The sequence below is a fragment of the Schistocerca gregaria genome, chromosome 1 (assembly GCF_023897955.1).
Source record: "Schistocerca gregaria isolate iqSchGreg1 chromosome 1, iqSchGreg1.2, whole genome shotgun sequence".
NCBI classification, from domain to species: Eukaryota; Metazoa; Arthropoda; class Insecta; order Orthoptera; family Acrididae; genus Schistocerca; species Schistocerca gregaria.
Window position 1 is genome coordinate 789,527,075 of NC_064920.1, and position 21,199 is coordinate 789,548,273.

The 21,199-nt window shown below is 40.9% G+C and overlaps 1 protein-coding gene across 2 annotated transcripts in view; it reads left to right on the plus strand.

The window, feature by feature from the left end:
* Positions 1–21,199, plus strand: part of LOC126269625 (aminopeptidase Ey-like) — a 216,498-nt gene that overhangs the window by 46,172 nt on the left and 149,127 nt on the right. For both annotated transcript variants that reach the window (XM_049974006.1, XM_049974007.1), the window contains exons 4-6: positions 15,807–16,001; positions 18,149–18,304; positions 18,394–18,518. In XM_049974006.1, coding sequence (XP_049829963.1) covers positions 15,807–16,001; positions 18,149–18,304; positions 18,394–18,518 — 476 coding nt within the window. The remainder of the gene's footprint in view (positions 1–15,806; positions 16,002–18,148; positions 18,305–18,393; positions 18,519–21,199) is intronic.

A 21,199-nucleotide genomic window follows, 5' to 3' on the forward strand; every position in this document is an offset into this window, starting at 1 on the left:
CAGCTATTCGAAAGTGATGACATATATAGTTAATCTCATCTTCCACAGCGACGGGGTAGAAGTTGTCTGGTGTTACACCAAGAGTCCCTCGAACTAGTGTTATAAAACACAAGTGTCTGACACTACATGATATGGACACTGTATTTCCAGCCTAGTGATGTAACTACCATCCCACAGAAAGTAGCTCTCAACAGGAACAGTACAACTGGCATTCAGATCAGACGAATTCGATGGTTAAGCAGTGTTCATGAAACGATAGTTAATGATCAATGTGTATGTGTGGGTCGGTGGATATCTAAAATCTATTGAAAAGCGCTAAAGCATTGTTTACTAACTTTGACGGGAATGAGCATGCTCATTTTCTATAACGGCCTGACTCTATTCATTACATCAACATGACACTGCACTCCTAGTGAAATGGAAGGAGCGAAGTTATTCAGCCTAAGGATGGTTTCATCTCCTGAGCTGGATAGGCGCCAAATAAAACCAAACTGAATGGTAGATGAGTCTTACAAAATCTAATCCGATGAGTTCTGTACTTTCGGTTACTTTTGAGAGGGTAAATATGCGGTTAAATTCTCTCTGTGATTACAACGCCGATCAGTTGGCCAAGAGACTCTTATTACATCCCAAGTGCACTGTATTACAGAGAGGGGGGTGGGAGGGGGGGGATATTGCGGCTGTCCTGGTGAGCAGGTTGTAGACACAAGGAATAGCGACAATGCTTGTACGTCTTTGTCAATTACAAGTGCAGATGCCCTGCTCCGTGATCTCTACATGGCTCTGAGAGCGGGCAGCAACATAATAACAATAATAATAAAGAAACGACGGCTTTGTCCAGGTGAGCTGGGGGCACCAAGGGCGGGTCTCTTGGCCAATTTCTGCCACCTGACAAACAGTGTCTTCCTCAAGGAAATCATTGTACTCATTGTCGGTGGACTTTTGCAACTGCGAGCTCGTTGGTTCTTATAGGCACCACGTGTAAAAGCACCACATTTTGGTGGGCAGCAGCTGGCAGGACCCTTTGGCGGTGTCTATAGGGGTCAAATCCTCAAGAACTGACAGTGGACAAACAATGTTCTCTCCAGTGAGGCAATACACACATTGACGATGGACTAGCACAGCTGCGAGTTCGTTGTTTCTTATTTGGCGGCACCACATATAAAAGTAACGATTCTTCTTCGGTCTACACTTTGCTGGATGCTAAGGACATATCTGTGTGGGTAACATGAGGAATGGGATGCAAGCCCCCCCCCCCCCCTTTCCCCCTCGCTCCCGCGCTCACAATATGAATATGCATATGCAGGATGTAAGCGACTCAAACTCTCCGCTTATATATATATATTTGTAAGAGACTCAAACACTTCCGTTTTCATAGACATTTTTGTAAGTGACTCAAAAATCTCCATTTATCTACACTTTTTCAGCATTAAAGGAAACAGCGCACTGATCATCCTACATGGAGAGGTCTATAAGTAAGTAGACTACATCGCTGGTGAATTATGCAATTTCTTCTATTAATCAACACTATTCTCAGTGATTCCATAAATTATACAGGTTCTGAGCGATCGAATTAATTGCTCCTGGAGCACTCATCAGTTACAGGTAGGTAAGTTAAGTAGGAGGGGTTCCAGCAACCTCTAACCGCCGATTCTCGTTCAGCATTTAGGCATCACGATCATACGTTTCTCACTTCATCGAATTCAACATATGCGTTGTCTATTAATATTATCAGTTCAGGTTTGATGAGAAAGGTCTGTTGTACAGCTACACGACATAAGCTAACCATTGAGACCTATTCAGCCATACCAGACGTCCCCACCTACAGATAGTAGGTTAACTCCAGGATATCTCATCCAATAGGAATGTGCTCTCGTCAAAAGTCACCACGACTCAGTCTGTGATCTGAAGTGACACTGAAGTTACCATGAGTCCCAGAATGTTCTGTAAGTACCTCTTTCTCCCTAATTAGTGTCAGTTTCATGTATTTAATTCTGCACATACATATGTAGCCCGAAAGACTGTGATTGTGATTCTTTCATTTTGTTCCAGCCCAGTTCGGAGAGGAGGTGACACCCATCCATGTGTTTGTGTGGATGGGTGTAGTTGAAGAAGAAGAAGAAGAAGAAGAAGAAGAAGAAGAAGAAGAGGAGGAGGAGGAAGAAGAAACAATATCTACAGCAGATACTGTAGAGTTTGTTGGAGGTAAGTATCTTAGTTGCGACATCTTCAGTCAACTGATAATTATATAATTACAAATAAATAACGTACAGTGGTGTAAGTTCCTGTTGCTATCCGAAAGGGAGCTCTTCCAGCCAACAAGGAGGAAGAAAAAGAACTGGAAGGGGACCGACTTGATGGTGAACGCAATTTTTTTTGCTCTAGTTTGCTTCTGATGTCCTTCTTGCGGCTTCCTTATTTGCTTATTTCTATGTCTACGTAGGAGAATTCGTTTACTTAATCTACTTCGTGACCATCGATCCTGATGTTAAGTTTCTCGCTCTCCTCATTTCTGCTACTTCTCATTACTTTAGTTATTCTTGGATTTACTCTCAATCCATATTCTGTACTCGTTGGACTGTTCATTCCATTCAGCATATCATTTATGTAATTCTTTCTCACTTTCACTCTGGATAGCTCTGCATTCAGCAAATCGTATCATTGACATAACTTCGCCTTAAATTTCATTCCACCTCTAAACCATTCTTTAATCCCCATCGCTGCTTGCTCGACGTACAGATTGAACAGTAGGGGGGAAAGACTACATTCATGTCTTACACGGTTTTTAATCTAGGCACTTCGTATTTGAATGTCCACTTTTATTATTCCCTCTTGGCCCTTATGCATGTTGTACACTACTCGTATCTCCCCATCAACGTGAATAGTCCAATTTCTGTCACTTTCCCAATGATTTTAGTAATTTTGATGGAATGGTAGTCTCCTAAAGCTCTCTTAATTTCTGATTCTAATACTGGATGCTCTGTCTCTTCTAAAAAACGAGAAAAACCATTTGCCTTACCATTCGCTGTTCTGTTGACCTTATCGGCATACACAACCCAGAATGCTACCCAGCTGTTGTCAGCTCCCTATTGACTCGATTTGTATCGGACTCTGATGAAAGGTCCAAAGAAATTTCGAGGATGAAACACTGAGGTTCACATATTAATAGGGGCTAGCATCGCTCGTGGTTGAAATTCAGTCAGATGATTCAATGGACTGATCACATCAACTTAAATTTCCTTTATGACAGCGCATTACGGCCGCCTTTTATCAAGTGAAGTAACCTCAGATGCGAAATTATACGCATTACGGAATCCGCACTGTAAATTCATCAAACCATAGTTACTAGCCTCAAATTATTTGGAGTTACGTAAGTTGATCATTTAAAATTCACCTTTCATTACATCAACTGAATTATTATTACTATCAACATCCATATTATTCGTATTACCTCGTCTACACAGAAATTGTGCAGCTTTAGGCCATCGTTTTTCAGTCTAATCCATTACTCTTCCTCTTCGAGACATAATAAAAAACAAATATACTTTCGTATACTAGTGAAAGTAAAGGAACTGAAAGTTAAAAAAAGGTTCGAATGGCTCTGAGAACTCTGGGACTTAACGTCTGACGTCATCAGTCCCCTACAACTTAAAACTACTTAAACCTAACTTACCTAAGGACATCACACACATTTATGCCCGAGGATTCAAACCGTACAGTCGCGCGGTTCCAGACTGAAGCGCCTAGTACCGCTCAGATACACTAGAAGGCCGAATTGAAAGTCGGGAACGTACTTCCGAATTTGAGGAAACTTAGGTAAATGAGCACAAAATTACTCCTATAGAAAAGTACGTGAAAATGACACTAATAAAGGGTACGTTTGCTGTTCTGGACGCCTTCGTTACTGCGGTATTTTGTTTCTACAGCGCTGAAACTTAATCGACCTAACACTGCACTATAACTGCCCGGTATGTTTGTGGTAGTGCTCATGAATCAAGTAAACGAGACCATCCCTTGGTTTCGATTCCACTGCTGTTACTTTCGTGTGTCATTTCAGTCACAGCACCTGATCGGTGTTCATGACACTATTAGATAAGTGTGAGACGGGGGAATTTCCTATTTTCACGTATTGGCGATTTTAATGCATTATAGAGAGGGTATTATCGGAGTTTTTTGTCTTTGTGCACGTCTATGGCAATATATGTTTCGAATTCTTTGAGTTCAGTAGACTCCATGTATAATTAATATTAAAATATCTGTAGTTCAATTTTCGGATTCATCTAAATCTACAAAGATACTCAGCAAGCCACGGTAATGTGCGTGGTAGAGGGTACACTGTGCCACTACTTGCCATTTTCCATCTTGTTCCACTCACAAATTGAGCAATGGAAGAATGACTGTCTGTACGCATCCGTTATGAGCCCTGATTTCTCATATCTTGTCTTTCTGTTCCTTACGCGCGCTGTATGTTGGTGTCAATAGAGTCGTAGAATCGTTCGGCAGTCAACTTCAAAAGCCGGTTCTCTAAATTCTCTTAATTGTATTTCCCGAAAAGAAACCCCCCCCCCCATCCAGTGACTCCCAGCTGAGATCCAGAAGCATCTCCTTAACACTTGCATTTTGTTCGAACCTACAGGTAACAAATCTAGCAGCCCTCATCCGAATGCTTCGGTGTCCTCCTTCAATCCAGTGGTACGTATCCTAAGCACTCGAGCAGTACTCAAGAATAGGTCGCACCAGTATCCTACATGCGATTTCCTTTACAGGTGAACCACTCTTTCCTAAAATTCGCCCAATAAACTGAAGTCGACCATTTGCCTTCCCTACCACAGTTTTCACGTGCTCGTTCCACTTCATATCGTTTGGTTACTCCAGGATATTTAAAGGAGTTTACTATGTCAAGCTGGACACTCGTAATACTGTATCCGAATATTACAGGTTTTTCTTTCTACTCATCGGCATTAACTTACATTTTTCCACATTTAGGTCTATCTGCCAATCATCACATCGACTGAAAACTTTGTCTAAGTCGTCTTGTATCTTCATTCAGTCACTCAACATCGACACCTTACCATACACCACGGCATTATAAGCAAACAACTGCAGACTGCTACCCACCCTGTCGGCCAAATAATTTTATATAGAGAGAACAACAGTAGTCCTATCACACTTTCCTGGGGCACTCCTGACGATACCCTTGTCTCCGGTGAACACTCGCTGTCGAGGACAGCATTCTGGTATTTGAGAAATCTTCGAGTCATTCACATGTCTCTGAACTTACTCCATATGCTCGTAACTTTCGTTAACAGCATGTAATGGGACGTCGTGTTGAATGCTTTCCGGAGATCTAGAAATATTGGGTCTACCTGTTGCCCTTCGTCTATAGTTCTCGATATATCATGTGAGAAAAGGGCACGAGTGATGCTTCCAATAACCGTGCTGATTCGTGAACATAAGCAGCTTAGCCTCAAGAAAGTTTATTATATTTGAAATGAGAATGCGTTCAAGGATTCTGAAGCAAACCAAAGTTAGGGATATCGGTCTGTAATTTTGCTCGTCCGTTCTTTCACCTTTCCTATATACTGGAGTCATCCCGCGCTTTTTTCCAGTCATTTGGGTCTTTGTGTTGGACGAGAGATTCAAATCATTTATGTATATAGAATGCAAGCTGGGAGCGGACCAATGCCTTACGGTACTCCTTGTAAAATCGAACTGGGATTCATCCGGACCTGGTGATATGTTTGTTTTCAAATTTTTAAGTTGCTTCTCTATGTCAGGTATACTTATTTATAAGTCGTTCATACGGGTGTCTCCCCGAAGGTCGAATGACGACATGTTTGTACTGTACTCCTGCATAAACCATGTCTTGAACGTCCGCAGCTCGTGGTCGAGTGACTAGCATTGCTGCCTCTGGATCACAGGGTTCAGGGTTCGATTCCTGGCAGGGTTGGGGATTTTCTGTACCTGGGGACTGGGTGTATGTGTTGTCCTCATTATTTCATCATCATCATCATTCGTGACTGTGGCTAAATTGGACTGTGCAAAAAGAAAAAAAAAAACTGCGTAAAAACTGGGACTTAGTACAGACGCTGATAACCGTGCAGTTGAGCGCCCCATAAACATCATCGTCATTATCGCGATGTCTTGAAAACGAAATTTAAAACTTCGGCTTTCATTTTACTGTCTTCAACTGCCACACCGGATTGGTCAACAAGCGACTGAATGTAAGCCTTGGACTCGCTTACCGATTTTACGTACGAACACAATTTTCTCGGTTCTCTGCCGGATCTTTTGCTAAGGTGTGATGGTGGCAATTGTATGCTTCATGCATTAATATTTCGTTAGCCTTCTAATGCCTTACGAAGTCTCGATGCTATCTATTAAACGTGCACGTGTAGTTAAACTGATTCCATCATTCTTTTGCCTACAGCTTACAAACAGCAAACATCAATTAAATTACACTTAATGTTTGTTTCCATTTATGTCGGCTTTACTTGATTCCTAAACAAATCTATGGATTATGTTAGTTCACTTGTGGTTAGAAGCAATGCTGTCCAACTGGAAACAACACTTCAACAAGGGAAAAATAAAATTCTGTGTACCCTAGTTTTACATATGGTATTGCTTACTGTTCTTTGTAGTTACGAGAACCGATCACTACATGCGAGGTTCATTATAAAAGAAATATCTGACTCGAAACGACTAGGTATGTATGGCAGGATGTGCTTATACACAGAAAATTCGTGCCGGATATCAGTGCATAACTGAGGCTGTGTCTATATGATGCATAGAACTAATTTCTTTTTTTTCTTTTTTTCAGAAGAAATATCGGACAGCCCGGCATAACCGTCACCACGAGCACCGCAGAACCCCACCACCACCAGAATGGTACAGGTTGCCTGAAGGAGATAATAGTGACGATGGCATTGCGTATCTTTATGACGGAATAAAAAATAAAAATAAATTAAGATATATGAGTCCATTAGACGAAAGTATACCACCGCGGCGCATGTGTGTTTGGTGTTTGAGGAATACGCGTTGCAATGACTCTATAGCGGTTAATTTCATCGTAGCATGCACAATGAGTAAATGATACACTAGCACTGTTGCTGCTGAAGACACAAATAGTGAGGTAGAACGTGTTGTACTTAAACTGTCAGCTGCCTTTGATATTTGTCAGTCTACCGCACAGCTTCTTTCAATCTATTTCAATTGTGCCCAACCTTGTACCTCACTATACATCCTCAATTCATATTATAACTTTGATGCCACTAGCTGATAGACGTGACAACAGAAATATCCTCCTCTCTGTAATACTCCGTACTTGGGATGTAATAAGAGTCTCTTGGCCAACTGATTGGTGTTGTAATTAGAGAGAGAATTTAACCGCATATTTACCCTCTCAAAAGTAACCGAGAGAATAGCACTCATCGGATTCCATTTTGTAATACTCATCTGTCATTCAGTTTGATTATGTTTTTCGCCTATCCAGCTCAGGAGATGAAACCATCCTTAGGCTGAATAACTTCGCTCCTCCCATTTCACTAGGAGTGCAGTGTCATGTTGATGTAATGAATAGAGTCAGGCCGTTATAGAAAATGAGCATGCTCATTCCCGTCAAAGTTAGTAAACAATGCTTTAGCGCTTTTTAATAGATTTTAGATGTCCACCGACCTACACATACACATTGATCATTAACCATGTAGTTGACTATCGTTTCATGAACACTGTTTAACCATCGAATTTGCCTGATTTGAATGCCAGTTGCACTGTTCCTGTTGAGAGCTACTTTCTCTGCGATGGTAGTTACATCACTAGGCTGGAAATACAGTGTCCATATCATGTAGTGTCAGACACTTGTGTTTTGCAACACTAGTTCGAGGGACTCTTGGTGTAACACCAGACAACTTCTACCCCGTCGCTGGGTAAGGTGAGATTAACTGTATATGTCATCACTTTCAAATAGCTGTTGGAATCTCTCTACAATACCGCAAATTCTCCCAGCTTCCAAATGTTGCGAAGTCATCCACTTTTTTTTTTTTTTTTGTCACTCAGAAACATCGCCTCTGTGCTTTATTTCTACCACCTGTGTGTTGTAGGAGCTGCATAGCTTACGCCGTGCGTTGTTCAGCTTTCTGTGAGAGCCAAAGGACCGAAATGTGTTAATGTTGGTTTAGCAGTAGATGACACGGACCTCTAAGTGATGGTAGAAAAAAAACAAAGTATATAATTGTGTATACTAATTGAAGGAACAATACAGAAGTCCTATCGTTGATTAATGGTTTGCTTCAAATGATCTTCCTCCTGCACAGACGAGGAAATTTTGTGCAGATTAGCGCAAAGGACTTTGAGCACTGGCCTCCAACTCCAATGGAGCGATGCTCAATGACAACACGCAGACGGTAATTGTTTTCCGATATATCAGGAGAGAGAGAGAGAGAGAGAGAGAGACGCTGCAAAGTCTTATACGAGGTCCTATTACAAGAGTGCTATAACTAGTTAAATGTTGGATGCAGATAGTTCTCTCAAAACTACACCGCTTTTGCTAGTAAAACTAATAGCAATCGGCTGTCTATTCTCGTGGGCCCATGATTATTATTATTATTATTGTTATTATTATTGTTCTTATCGCCTCAATTGCGTGTTTAAAAAATAAGCGTTATTTCATACTTCATATTGTCTAATTATAAAGTATACACCACTTGAATTTTAGCTCGTTGTGCAATCTAGAAATGATATAGGTTTTTTTTCTGGCACGTGAACATATTGCGTGAAACAAGATGTGATGATCAAATTGCTTACAAAACTAGAAGGCTATAAGCTGCTACTGTATGACAGAAGCCTTACAGACATGTCAACAGAGGTGAGTTACGCATCAAAAATTTGGAATGTAGTCATGGAGGTGGTAATTGATTTCAATGTAATGGAAGAGACATGTGGTAGAATCTTATAGGAGGTTCTATTACGAGACAGACTCTCACGATTTCTTTCATAAGCGCCTGTCTGATATAGCATCGCACTGGTGAAACGAGACCTGCCAAAGTGTAGAAAACAGCTACATTCTCTTGAATTGTAGCTTCTTGTTGTGTTTTTTTTCCGACATGTGAGCTAATGGAGTGAAATATTGTATTCTCTAATGTTATTTCATGTGTCTGAAATTTTTGTAATAGACATGTTATCATCTGCGATCGGCGGCAATTCACTTCAATGGATGTCGCAAAATAGTGAGATGCAAATTGTATCCTTCAGTTGGACATAAAAACTATACCGATTTTGCTCATGAAACTAAAAGAAAATGGGCTGTGCCTATTTTCGTGGAAAGAGGACATTTATTGTCGTCGCAGTTGTGTTTTCCTTTTTTAATAGTTACTTTATTACGGGAGTCGCGTTAATGTTAAATACAAACGTTATAGTTCAGTGCTCGCAATGGCGTGGTGGCAGAGTTCCCTAAGAAGTCGCGGCTGTCCCTTTAGACAAACAACCCACAGTCAGGATAGTCCTCATTTATCACGGTTTTGTTCTGAGGAATGCCGGCGTCATACTCTATTCTATGTGTAACTTTTGTCAGCATCAATAACTCTGCCCAGCAGTGTTCACCCCATAGCGCATTGGAAGACACTGTGGTGTGAGGCTGCGGTCATTTTAGGTGGAAGGCTTCCTGTTTTGGAAGCAGCAGACTTTGAAGAATCCATATGGAGCGTACTCCAGGTGGGGGGGGGGGGGGGGTTCGTGCTGCTAAATTTCCCTTTTGTGTTGGTTAAGACCGTACCCTTAAGGCATGCCGCACACCGCGAAGGACGGCAGAGGGCCTGGTGAGGCCAGCGGACACAGAGGGTTGACTGTGAGGCAGCAGAAAAACAGCAAAGGTCAAGAGGCCTAGCTAGTGTGGACAGCGAACTTCTCGTGCCGCGAGGCGTTCGGCAGAGGCGCTTGCCATTTGAAAAAGCCTGTGTGCTCCCCGTAGGTGGCTGGAGGGAAGGGGGCACCTGTTTTTCACACTGTCATGGAGAGCACTCCCAAGCGAATACTGTGCACTTTTAAGGGAGATGAACACTGTTTTATTTGGTGTTGTTTTTTTTATACAAGACGCAGCGTAAAAATTTCCTTATTTTAAAAAATCGAAAATCATAAAGTGTTGGCGGTATCAATGTAGTTCTCTTTTCTGTAAACAAAGGTATATTTGAAGTTTTATTTCATAAGATTTTGAAAATGACATCCTGCACTTGGCCTTCCATGTGCCCAGCGCATTTGGAGAGTTGAAATCGAGAGCTTCGGTCCACTTTGTTCAGCATTTTATAAAGACTCCTTTGAAAAAAAAGAAAAGTTTTTTTTTGTTTACCACTACTACTACTCTTACTACTACTAGGCTAATTAGTGTTTAGCTCTACAGGACCTTTATACTGAAATGTTTCGCCACATCACCTAATGTTGTCTTTCTATGTGTGTGAGTAACCGTATGTTCACTGTTGTGGGTAAATACATACAGCGTACACAGGGCGATGTGTGAAACTGATAGCGATTACACGCTTCCGCTGTTGTAGAAATCTGCTCCAGGTGCTGCAGATACCGTGTTGAGCTGAAAGTGGTAACCAAAGTACGAAGAAATATTCTTCGGGGCTCTGTTGCATAGCAATCAGATTGCTTTCAGTTCTGAGAAATGTCCAGGTACTATTGTGGATTTGAATGGTCCATGAAGTGACTTCTTTTCCGAAGAAAACATCGAACTATTTCACTAGAACTGAAAGCCCCCGTCGGAACTGTTCTCAAGCTGGTGTTTATTAGTAAATCACAATAGAAGTATATTGCTGGGTTTATACTAACACGTACCTTCTTGTAAATCAAAATCTCGCAATGGCGTCGATTTTCACATCACAAGAATGGCTCTCCTCTCCTCAATATTTTACTCTTAATAAGAACAAAAGCTCTATCTCCTAAGAATAATTATGTGAGTGCTAACCGCCACAGAGTAATAAACAATATCTTTGTCTCTCTCTCTCTCTCTTTCTCCCGCACTGTCACAGCAAGTTACGCTGCATGATACATCATAATTTCTCTGTCTATGATGACAATAGCTGCATGAATATTGTTCCGCAGCTCACACAGGGTATGTGGGCGATTTGTGTACACAACTGATTTGAGACAGCCCCATAACAAAAACTCACAGTGGGCTAAACATGGTGAGCTTGTTGGTCACTGAAGATCGCCCCTCAAAGAAATGAGACACTCAGGGAAGTGTTCACGAAAGAGATTCGTTGATATTCGTGCAGTATGAGCCCTGGCGCTGTCTTGTTGGAACTACACATCCCTCATATCCATTTCTTCAATCAGCAAAGAAAATATTCTACAGTCATTCGGAAATAAAGCTCAGAAGTGACTGTAACTGGCCTTCGTTCCCTTCGAAAAACCATGGGGTAATAATGCCCATTTTGGATAATGCACATCAAACAGTCACACGTTCTGTAGGTAGGGGCAGCTCATGAAGTACTCGGAGATTTGTGCTACTCTAATATCGCGAGTTTTGTTTATTCATGCGAACAGAAAACTGAAAATGTGCATCGTCGCTGAAGAACACAAAGACGTCATGAGGCAGATTTTAGATTAAAGATTCACATGTATTTCCTTCGTGAAACAGAATCCCGTGGATTAAGTGTGTGCACCACTGCCAGTTTGTGCGGATGAAAATTTCAAGTCTTAATAAAGAATTAGTCTCACTGTGTGATCAGAAATTCCAAGAGGAGTTCAAAATCGCTAGCCTTCCTTTCTCGATGTTTCCTGGCGTCTTTGTGTTCTTGAAGGTCCTGGTTTCTTTTTTTTCTCACTCTCGGTGTCCATAAACGTGTCCATCCACATAACATTCACTTTCGATCTAGAACATGGCCTACAGGTGCGATATTAAACTCTTTCCTGAATGCACACTGGGTTGCGATGAACGAACAGCTATTGGAAAAGTAAGTCGACACTGTGAACGCGCGCTCATCTCTCGTCCACTGCGTGACCACTACTAAGCTAACCTTTACAACAACTTTTCAAATGATCTCTGTCACACACATCGATGAGTAATGGCCGCTTTATGGCGCGCGTTTCAAATAAGGAAGTTCCCGCGCTGCACTCTTTATTGAAATACACTGCTAGACCCGAAAGACCTGGTCAGATGTCCATGTAACTTACTACACGCACATACCATCGGTGGGTATGTAAATGATTAGTGTTAAAATTCTCTGTGATTGCTAGAACAGCCATCAGAGTGCTTTGGTGGTATGCATCTTCAGTGTTATAAGAAATCGTAGGGTATACAATGGGCGAGGACTGCGTTTCTGCGTACTCATGCGATACAGCGTTATCAGCACGCTTATGAATTTATTAAGGGGCCATATTACGAGTCTCCAGCTTTCTGGCTGGCCGAATCATGTAACATCCAGAATTATGAAGTATTCGGATGTGACAGTGGCCCAATGTTGGACTGCATGGAAACGTGAGGGAAAGTATACTCGTCAGCAAGGTTCCAGTCGACCACTTCCAGCCATCACAAGGGAGGATCGCTGTATTGTTCGCGGATCACATCACAGTCCCTGCTTACACGCCAGCCTACACCATTGGTCAGAGACCAGCAGCAGCCAGAGTAGTGAATTAGCGTCCCATTCGTAGTCTGCCGTTAATACCGCAACACAGACTCTTGCATTCAGAGAGGTGCTATGACTGGGAAGCATGGAGTGCTGTTGAATGGCGTTGCAGTGTGTAGAGCGATGAATCACGGTTCTGCACTACGTCAGGTGACCATCGTCGGCCAGAACAGTGGCGACGTATGGAGAGGTCCCACGCTTCCAATGTTTTGCAGAGACACAAACTGTTAATCCTAACGTCATGGTGTGGGCATCCAACGGGTATGACCTCAGACAAAAGTTGACAAAGAGGGCACAACGATATGTCAGCCATCCTGAGTCTCCATCTGTTACCTCTCATGCGACAGTTTCATGTGTGAGTTTTAACCAGGAAAATGCTCGTCGACACAGAGTACATGTTTATATGAACTGTCTGCTTGATGTTATGACGCCCCTGTGGCCACCAAGATACCCAGATTTGTCCCTGACAGAACAGGTCTCCGACCAGCTAAGACATCAATTCCGTCCCAGTGCCAATATCTAGGATATCAAGGACCAATTACAACAGTTGTGGCCCGGTGTGTCTTCGGAGAAGATACAACTGCCTTATGGGTCCATTTCCAACCGAATTAGTTCATTCATCCTTGCCTGAGGCGGTGCAATGTCATACAAGTTGGCTCATGCTGCCAATTTCTTTCTAAATTGGGCGCGACACTTTAATCACTGAAATAACATCACACACCCTGCCAACTCGTGAAGCTTCAGTTCATTTTCTCCTCCTTTTCTGGGTGCTTCACTTTTCTTGTGAGTCAATGTAATTTTTATTCATTTCAGCGTATTGCGTATATGTGACGTGCTGTATGCATAGACTTACAATTGTGAAGACCTTAATTTTCCTAAACAGAACATAGCAGTGGTCCTCTGGTTTGTTGTTTTTGCTTAATATCACTGATAGAGATGGTGTCTTCATACCATCAGTCTACAACAAATATGAAACTGGAACTGTCAAAAGTCTGTTATGCTTAGATATTTAGTAATACGATATTGCAGTGTCTGTGTTGTTCAGAAGTACGATGCAAAGCTCCTGTTGACATGCATACATTTCCGAAGGAGCAGACACTGTGGCCACAACAGTATTCATGAAATACATGAAATGTATTCGGATTTGCGAATATTGACAACAGTCAGCTGTATAATGGAATTACGGCAGTGAAAATCTGTGCCGTATCGGGAGTCGAACCCGGATTTCTCGCTTATCGTAAGCGGTTGCCTTGCCATTAGGCCCTCCGAGCGCAGGTCTTAGCCATACCCAAACTTCTATATGTCGTCAACCATGTGTCTGCAACTTGCACCCGCACATTCATTACGTATATTCCCGTACATGGGAGAAATTTTAATTGAGAATGGCTTGCCCAGTATTGGCAGATAAATACGATATTGCAGTGCCTGTATTGTTCAGAAATACGATGCAAAGTTCCTGCGGACGTGCAAGAATGTCCGAAGAAAAAGGCACTGTGACGACTACAGCCTTTGTGAAATACATGAAAATGTATTCACATTTGTGAATACGCACAACAATCAGCAGTGAAATGCATGCATGTCCAAAGAAACTTTGCATGGAAATTTGGGTCTGGCCGTGAGTCATGCCCGGAGAGGCTAATGGTATGGCGACCGCTCCCGATAAGCGGAAATCCGGGTTCGAGTCTGGCACAAAATCATTATTGTCGTTCCATTATCCAGCTGAAGGCTGTCCATATTCGTATGTGCAAATAAATTTCATGTATTTAGTAATACGTCTACCAATTTCCATGAGGTATTATTTCACAAATATGGCAATATGTACTCTCCAGGTTAACATGGAATCAATATGAAACCACGAAAGTTTCATTAAAGTTCTTCATGATTTTCTTGTTAGTCTGATCAGAAGATGATGGATCTGATCGGGATTGCAAAGAAATTTATTATCAGATAATCAGTCCACTGTAACAGTATCTACAGTTCAAGGTGATAAACTGGTGCATTTTAATATAGCGAACAGGTATGCATTCGTAAATGACTTATACATAAATCACTGCAAAATACTAATGGTGTCGACAGGAATAAGTAATGGTAGAAGTATGTAACTCCTCATTGACTGCAACAGCTTCTCTTAGATGGATCGAAAAAATAGGTCCTGTATTCTGTTGCATACTTGTGCCACTGGCGACTCTCCACTTTTTATGGCCCCCATAGCCTTTGGATGCCATGACCAGTTTTTTCCTAAGCTCGCGATCTTATGGAACATATCATAATTGACCTCGAATACAAATGCAGGTGGAACAACAACTCTCAAAAACGATACAAATATTGAGATTATTCATCTTGAAGTGTGCCAAAATGTTCTTAGGAACTTACATATAATCTCAGTGAGTCCATGCTTCACAAATATGAACCAATTTTATAGGATCACGGTTATTACACACTTATTGGGTGACTGTAGTAATGGGTGCTTTGTTTATTTTTATGTTATTTGGCTTGTACTAAAATTTTTCTCTCGTGGCTTGAGTCATTCAGAGAAGATTCACAGAGTACATTTGTCTGTATAGTGTAGTTGGTAAATTGCCCACCTATGAGTGAAATATAAGGTACCACGTCTTGTCTAATTCGCGAATAACGACAATCAGAGTAACTGTAACACATTACGGAGACATGGGTACGCAAATAGAAATCACAAAACGCAATGAAGTAATACATGTTTTATGATGGCCTCAGGCATTGAATTGGATATTGATATGAGCCTATGTGCTGCCATATGAACTTCTCTATTCTGCATTTTCGTCTGTTATACTGCATCCACTGGTAATACTGGTGGGGCTAATAGTAGTAGTAGTAGTAGTAGTAGTAGATTGTTCATCCAGAAACAAGGTAAGTTGCAAGGATTTCGTCAGAAAATATATAGCATAAGAAATACAATACAACAGCGTATAGTACCTTTCACAGTGCAACAGTGCGTAATACCCTCCATAGTGCATAATACCCTCCACAATATGGCATTCAAAATTACTTATACAAATCTTATACAGTACAAAAATGTATGAAAAACGTATTTTATATGGAATACATACAATTGATATTTACATATAAACAAAATCTGGGTTCTAACATATTTATTAAAATATTCGTCAGATTAAGTAGTTCTGATGTTCACTGACATATGTGAATTCACAGGGAAATAAAGAGTGTGTCCGTCCAGAGAGTTCGAAGGGTATCTCCTGAGGACTGGTGCGAGATAACTGTATCAGACCAACTGCAGAAGGGCGTTTTCTATCAGCTGAGAATGGAATTTAAGGGAACTCTCGGAAACGAAACTTCTGAATCAGGAATATTCGTTGGCACCTACAATGAAGATCAGTCAGATGACAGGTATGTCTGTAATATTTAACTATTTCACACAAATTCTTCGATCTATATCTTGTAATCAAAATTCCGTGTAACTATCATTTGGTGTCACAACACATTTAAATCAAGAGGAATTTCCAACTCTAATATTCGAAACAATGCTGGATAATTTGACAGAATAGCTACTAAACGCTGAAGGTGCAGATTCATGTTTCAGTTTTGAACTTACAGGTCGTTTTACTAGTTCGTACCATAAAATACTCAGCACCAGGCAAGCAGCGTGGTTATTTGAGAATAAAACAGTAGTTGGACTAAGGGCATCTGCAGAGAGGTTCTAGCAAGCTGCAAGGTGCAGAGCACAGGATTTATAAATGCAGTCTTAAATCCCATGGTTTTCAAAATTTTGCTCTACGTCTGTCCTTTCCTGTAGTTTCATTTCCATCTTTACCTATAGGCGAAGTTAAACACACTAGTCAGATACAGGCGACAACAGTGCATCATCACAAGGACGTAGTACTGAGAGCCATCCTGCAGTGTAGCCGAACCAAGCGGCAGAGTGTATAGATTCACCTTTTGTCATCGGTCTGTTCCTGAACCATAAAATACAACATTTCTTCCGTAACTGTGTCAAAATATAAATTTATTTTTTCAAAGCATAGACATACACTGTTGAAGTGTTTTATGCGTATTCATTCAAGCATGCATCGCTGTTATGTGATAAGAGACGTGATCAAAAAATATTTTGAATCAATTTATTAGCGGCAACTGCTAACGCTGCTACTATTTCGTGTAATTTGTCCGATGGCCTGATTCATTGTGATAGGCAGCGTCATGTTGGAGCACTTGACTTGTCAGTAAGTATTTAAAGAAGTCAGAGTGAGGTTGCCTTTACCGGATCTGTCGCGCAACAGGGATTTCGAACAATGTGTGAACAATAAGTTCTGTTTCAAGTTCTAAAAAAGTGGCAAATAAACTCATGAAATATTTAAATTTTTGTATGGCGATAGTTCTGTAGCTCTGGAGACTGTTTACAAGTGACATGAGCGATTTAGAAGCAGAAATGAACCGGTAGAAGAGGAGCAACGTTCGGTACGTCCATTAACTTCAAAAACGGAAGAAAACGTACAAAAATGAAAGCAAATTGTACCTTTAAACAGGCAAATAACTATTGGAGAACTTACTGAAGAACTTAACATCTCACAAAGGTCAATGCAAAGCATTTTAACTAATAATTCGCAAATGGCACTAGTGAGTGCAAAATTTGTTCCCAAACTTTTGAATGACGAACAGGAGTATCATGTGTCATTTTGCACGGAGTTGAAGGATAATCTTCATTCAGATCCGTACTTCATGTCGAAAACTGAAACCGGAGATGAAACTTTGGTCTCCGGGTGTAACCCCAATATGAAAACGCAGATTTCCTAATGGAAAACGAGTGATTTCCTCGCCCTAAAAGGACATGTCAGTCAAAATCGAATCTCAAATTCATGCTGATTGTTGTTTTTCGATTTTGAGAGCTTAATGCGATCAGAATTCGTTCCAAGAGAAACAGTGGTACACACAGAAGTTTACAAGGGTATACTGTAACATTTGCGTAACGATGTACAGAGAATGAGACCAGAAAATGGCTTCCTCCTCATCATGACAATGTGCTGTGCTACACTTCTCTGTTGATTCGCAAGTTTTTGGCTGGAAAAAGTGTTCCAGTCTGTCAACATCCACCTTACTCATCAGTTTTAACACCAGGCGACTTCTGGCTCTTCCCAAAGATAAAAACAGTGCTTAAAGGAAAACGCTTTGACACTGTTCCTGATATTCAGAAGACTATGACAGAGCAGCTTAACGCCCTTCCAAAAGAAGCCTTCCAGAAACACTTCCAGTCATGGATTCAACAATGGAATAACTGCATTGCTAGCGAGGGACAGTACTTTGAAGGCGATTAAATCAAATTCCATGCAAGTTTATTACTTTGGATCTAATAAAATTATTCGCCATATTTTTGATCACACTTCGTATATCCTAGTGTGAGGTCACAACACAGAAAAGTTACTTGACACGTTAGTCTCCAAAGTATCTATATCTGTTACACTGACAGATGATCATTCGATGATTACACTGGATCACTTTGCTAACCAAAAATGCGATATAAGTATTCTTATTATTATTTTCAGGTGGTTTGTAGCGACCGATATGCGACAAAATAAGGCTCGAGATGTATTTCCTTGCTTTGATGAATTTCCATACAAAGCTCCTTTCACCATTAGTATTGGTCGTCCAGAAGAGATGAGATCCCTCTCCAACATGCCACTTCGTAAAACTGAGAAACAGTAAGTATTATTTTATTCATATAAATGTTAAGTCTATTATTAAAGCCTGTCGACCACTAGCTACAAAAATCTATGTTTTTTTTTTTTAGGGCGGATCGTTCTGGCTGGGTCTGGGATCACTTTGAAAGGTCGCCACCAATGTCTCCATTCTCAGTGAATTTCTTTATTTATGATCGAGACGTCATTGTTCCGCTCGAGCCAAGAGATGACCTTGGTAAGTAACAATAGTACTGCATTCGAGCATTATTGCCGGTATACTACATTATACTTCTAGTTTCCACAGACATAAAAGTGGAATTTTGTTCAAAAATTCAAGTACGTTAGAGGCCACGCAGAAAGCATCACGAGTAATGATAACCATGATTAAAGATAGGTGACACATATCATTATAATCGTTGAAGGCACTTTAAATGTCTATTGACACTTAAGAAGCTTTAAACTACTGTACAAATCAAGAAAGTCTGTTACTTAAAAAAAAAAAAAGATATATTTATCTCCTAATACGAGGTTAACTCAAAAATATCAGTACATTTTTCTTATTTTTTTTACAGCAATAGCACAAAATTTACAATGAAAGCTTTTTTCAGCATCCATCGTTGCAAAAGCTATCCAGTAGTCTCAAAAATAGATCTTTGATTGAATCTATGGTCTCTAAAAATGTCAGACAAACTAAAATCAATGAGGCGAAATTAGGAGTGTATGTAGCTGCCCCAACACCTCGAAATGCGTGCTCCGAGGAGTTTGAATGATATGGATGGTGATATGATGTGGACGTGTGTTGCATGGAGAAAACGAATGTTCTTTGATAATAGATCTCGCGTTTCTTTTGAAGTACAGGCTGCAGCTCGTTCCAAAGCATATCTTGGTAAAGTTTATTAATTCGCTCTTTTTCAGGTATTGCCCTAGAACTGGTCCTTGTGGATCGCAATAAACTGTGAACACCACTTTTCCAGCAGATACTTCAGGCTTCAGTTTCTTTTTGTCAGGAGATCTGGGCTGCACGCAGTCCAAGATTTGGTGTTTGCTCTCTGAACCCATGAGTCACCATTAGTGATGATTCATTTTAAAAACGTTCCACAATCATTTGTTTGATAGTCCTATAGCTGGTAACAAATTCTCACATGATTACGGTTATGCTCTTCATTAAGTTGTTTTGGGACTCATCTTTCATAGATTTAACGGAAATTGACACTGTATTGTCATATGCAGAACCACGAATAATGTGCATTTGGTTTGCCACTACCTGGACTCTCACTCATCAGTTATTCAAAATCATTACATAGACTTGTTCAATGTTGTCATTAGTAGTGGATGTTGCTGGACGTCCTCCTCTTTCATCAAGTCTCAAGTTTGTTCGGTTGCTTTTGAATTGTACAGTCCACTTGTAAACACTTCACTGTGGCAAGCATTGCCCATATATTGCGCTAAAAGTCTTCGATGAATTCCAGCTCCTCATACAACTACAGAACACGGGTTACAAAACACTGTTTTGCATTGACATAACCATGTTTACTTTGCAAGACGGACTGATATGACAACACTGAAATCTGCCACAAAGAGACACTATAAATCAGGACACAAAAGAAGTAAATACATCAGCTGTCAGTGAGTATGGATTTATATGAATGAGGCAAGCTGAAAATTTGTACCAGACTGGGATTCGAACCTGGGTCTACTGCTTACTAGGCAGATGTGTTGACCACTACACCATTCAGACACACATGCATTACCCCAGCATGCTTCCCATCAGACTCAAATTCTCAGCTTATACCACACACTACTGATGTAGTGGCCTGCTCATTAGCCTTATTACTCGTGCCACCTCTCTGATGTCCAAAAGAACAGACACCACATATATAGTTGATGGCCACTGGTCCGTTCAGTGCAGATGCACACTAAGCTCGAGCTCTTGCGGGCACTGGTGAGGTCTGCGAGTAATGAGGCTAACCAGCAGATGTTCTACACCAGTAATTTGACATATAAGTTGAGACAGAGGGCTTGCCAGGAGAGTCCGTGCAGTTGTGGTGGCCACTGTGTCCAGATGGCGTAGTGGTCAGCATATCTGCCTAGCAAACAGGTCATTTGATCTCCAACTCCAGCCTGGTATTAGTTTTCAACTTGCCCCATTTATATAAATCAGTGCTCTCTGGCAGCAAATGTCTTCAATTCCTCTGTGTCTTAATTAGAATGAAAGTGTAGATATCTATTAACATGCCCTATGTCTATTCAGATGCTCTTCACACACAGAAACATACATTGGTGCGCAAAACGTAACGATGAAAGTGACTTTCTCATGATGTGCCACTGCTAAGTAATATACCTCAATTAAACTTGGACTGAACATAGAAAGAATTGCAACAGCATAGTAGAGAAAGTAACTGAAAACAAAGACAATAATTATATAGAAGTCACCCCATTCGTGAGAATTGGCAGAATGGACAGGCCAGTACATATACTGAATATTGTTTCCTTTCAAGAGCTCATCCATCTGCACAGTTTGATGTGGTCACACATTGTCATCCATAAACATAAAGTTGGACACAAATTCATCCCTAAGAACAAGCGCATAGGGAAAGAGTACACTGTCACTATTACGTTGACTGCCGAGTATACCATGTTCACAGATTTGGACGTCAGTATCCCCATGTAACACTATACCTCCCCATACCACAACACCTGGACAACCAAAAGATAAGATCCGATAATTTTTTGGGATCATTGAGTACAACCAAAAGATGCTTGTAAAATATACAAAGTGTGACTGCTGAATGAGCCAGGCCTAGTAGAAAAAAGTGGGGGAAGAAACTAATAATGAGTGGGACATTACTGTGAATGGCGATAAAATGCCTAATAGGAACTAACGTGTAGGGAAAGCACACGGAAAATATTATCCCA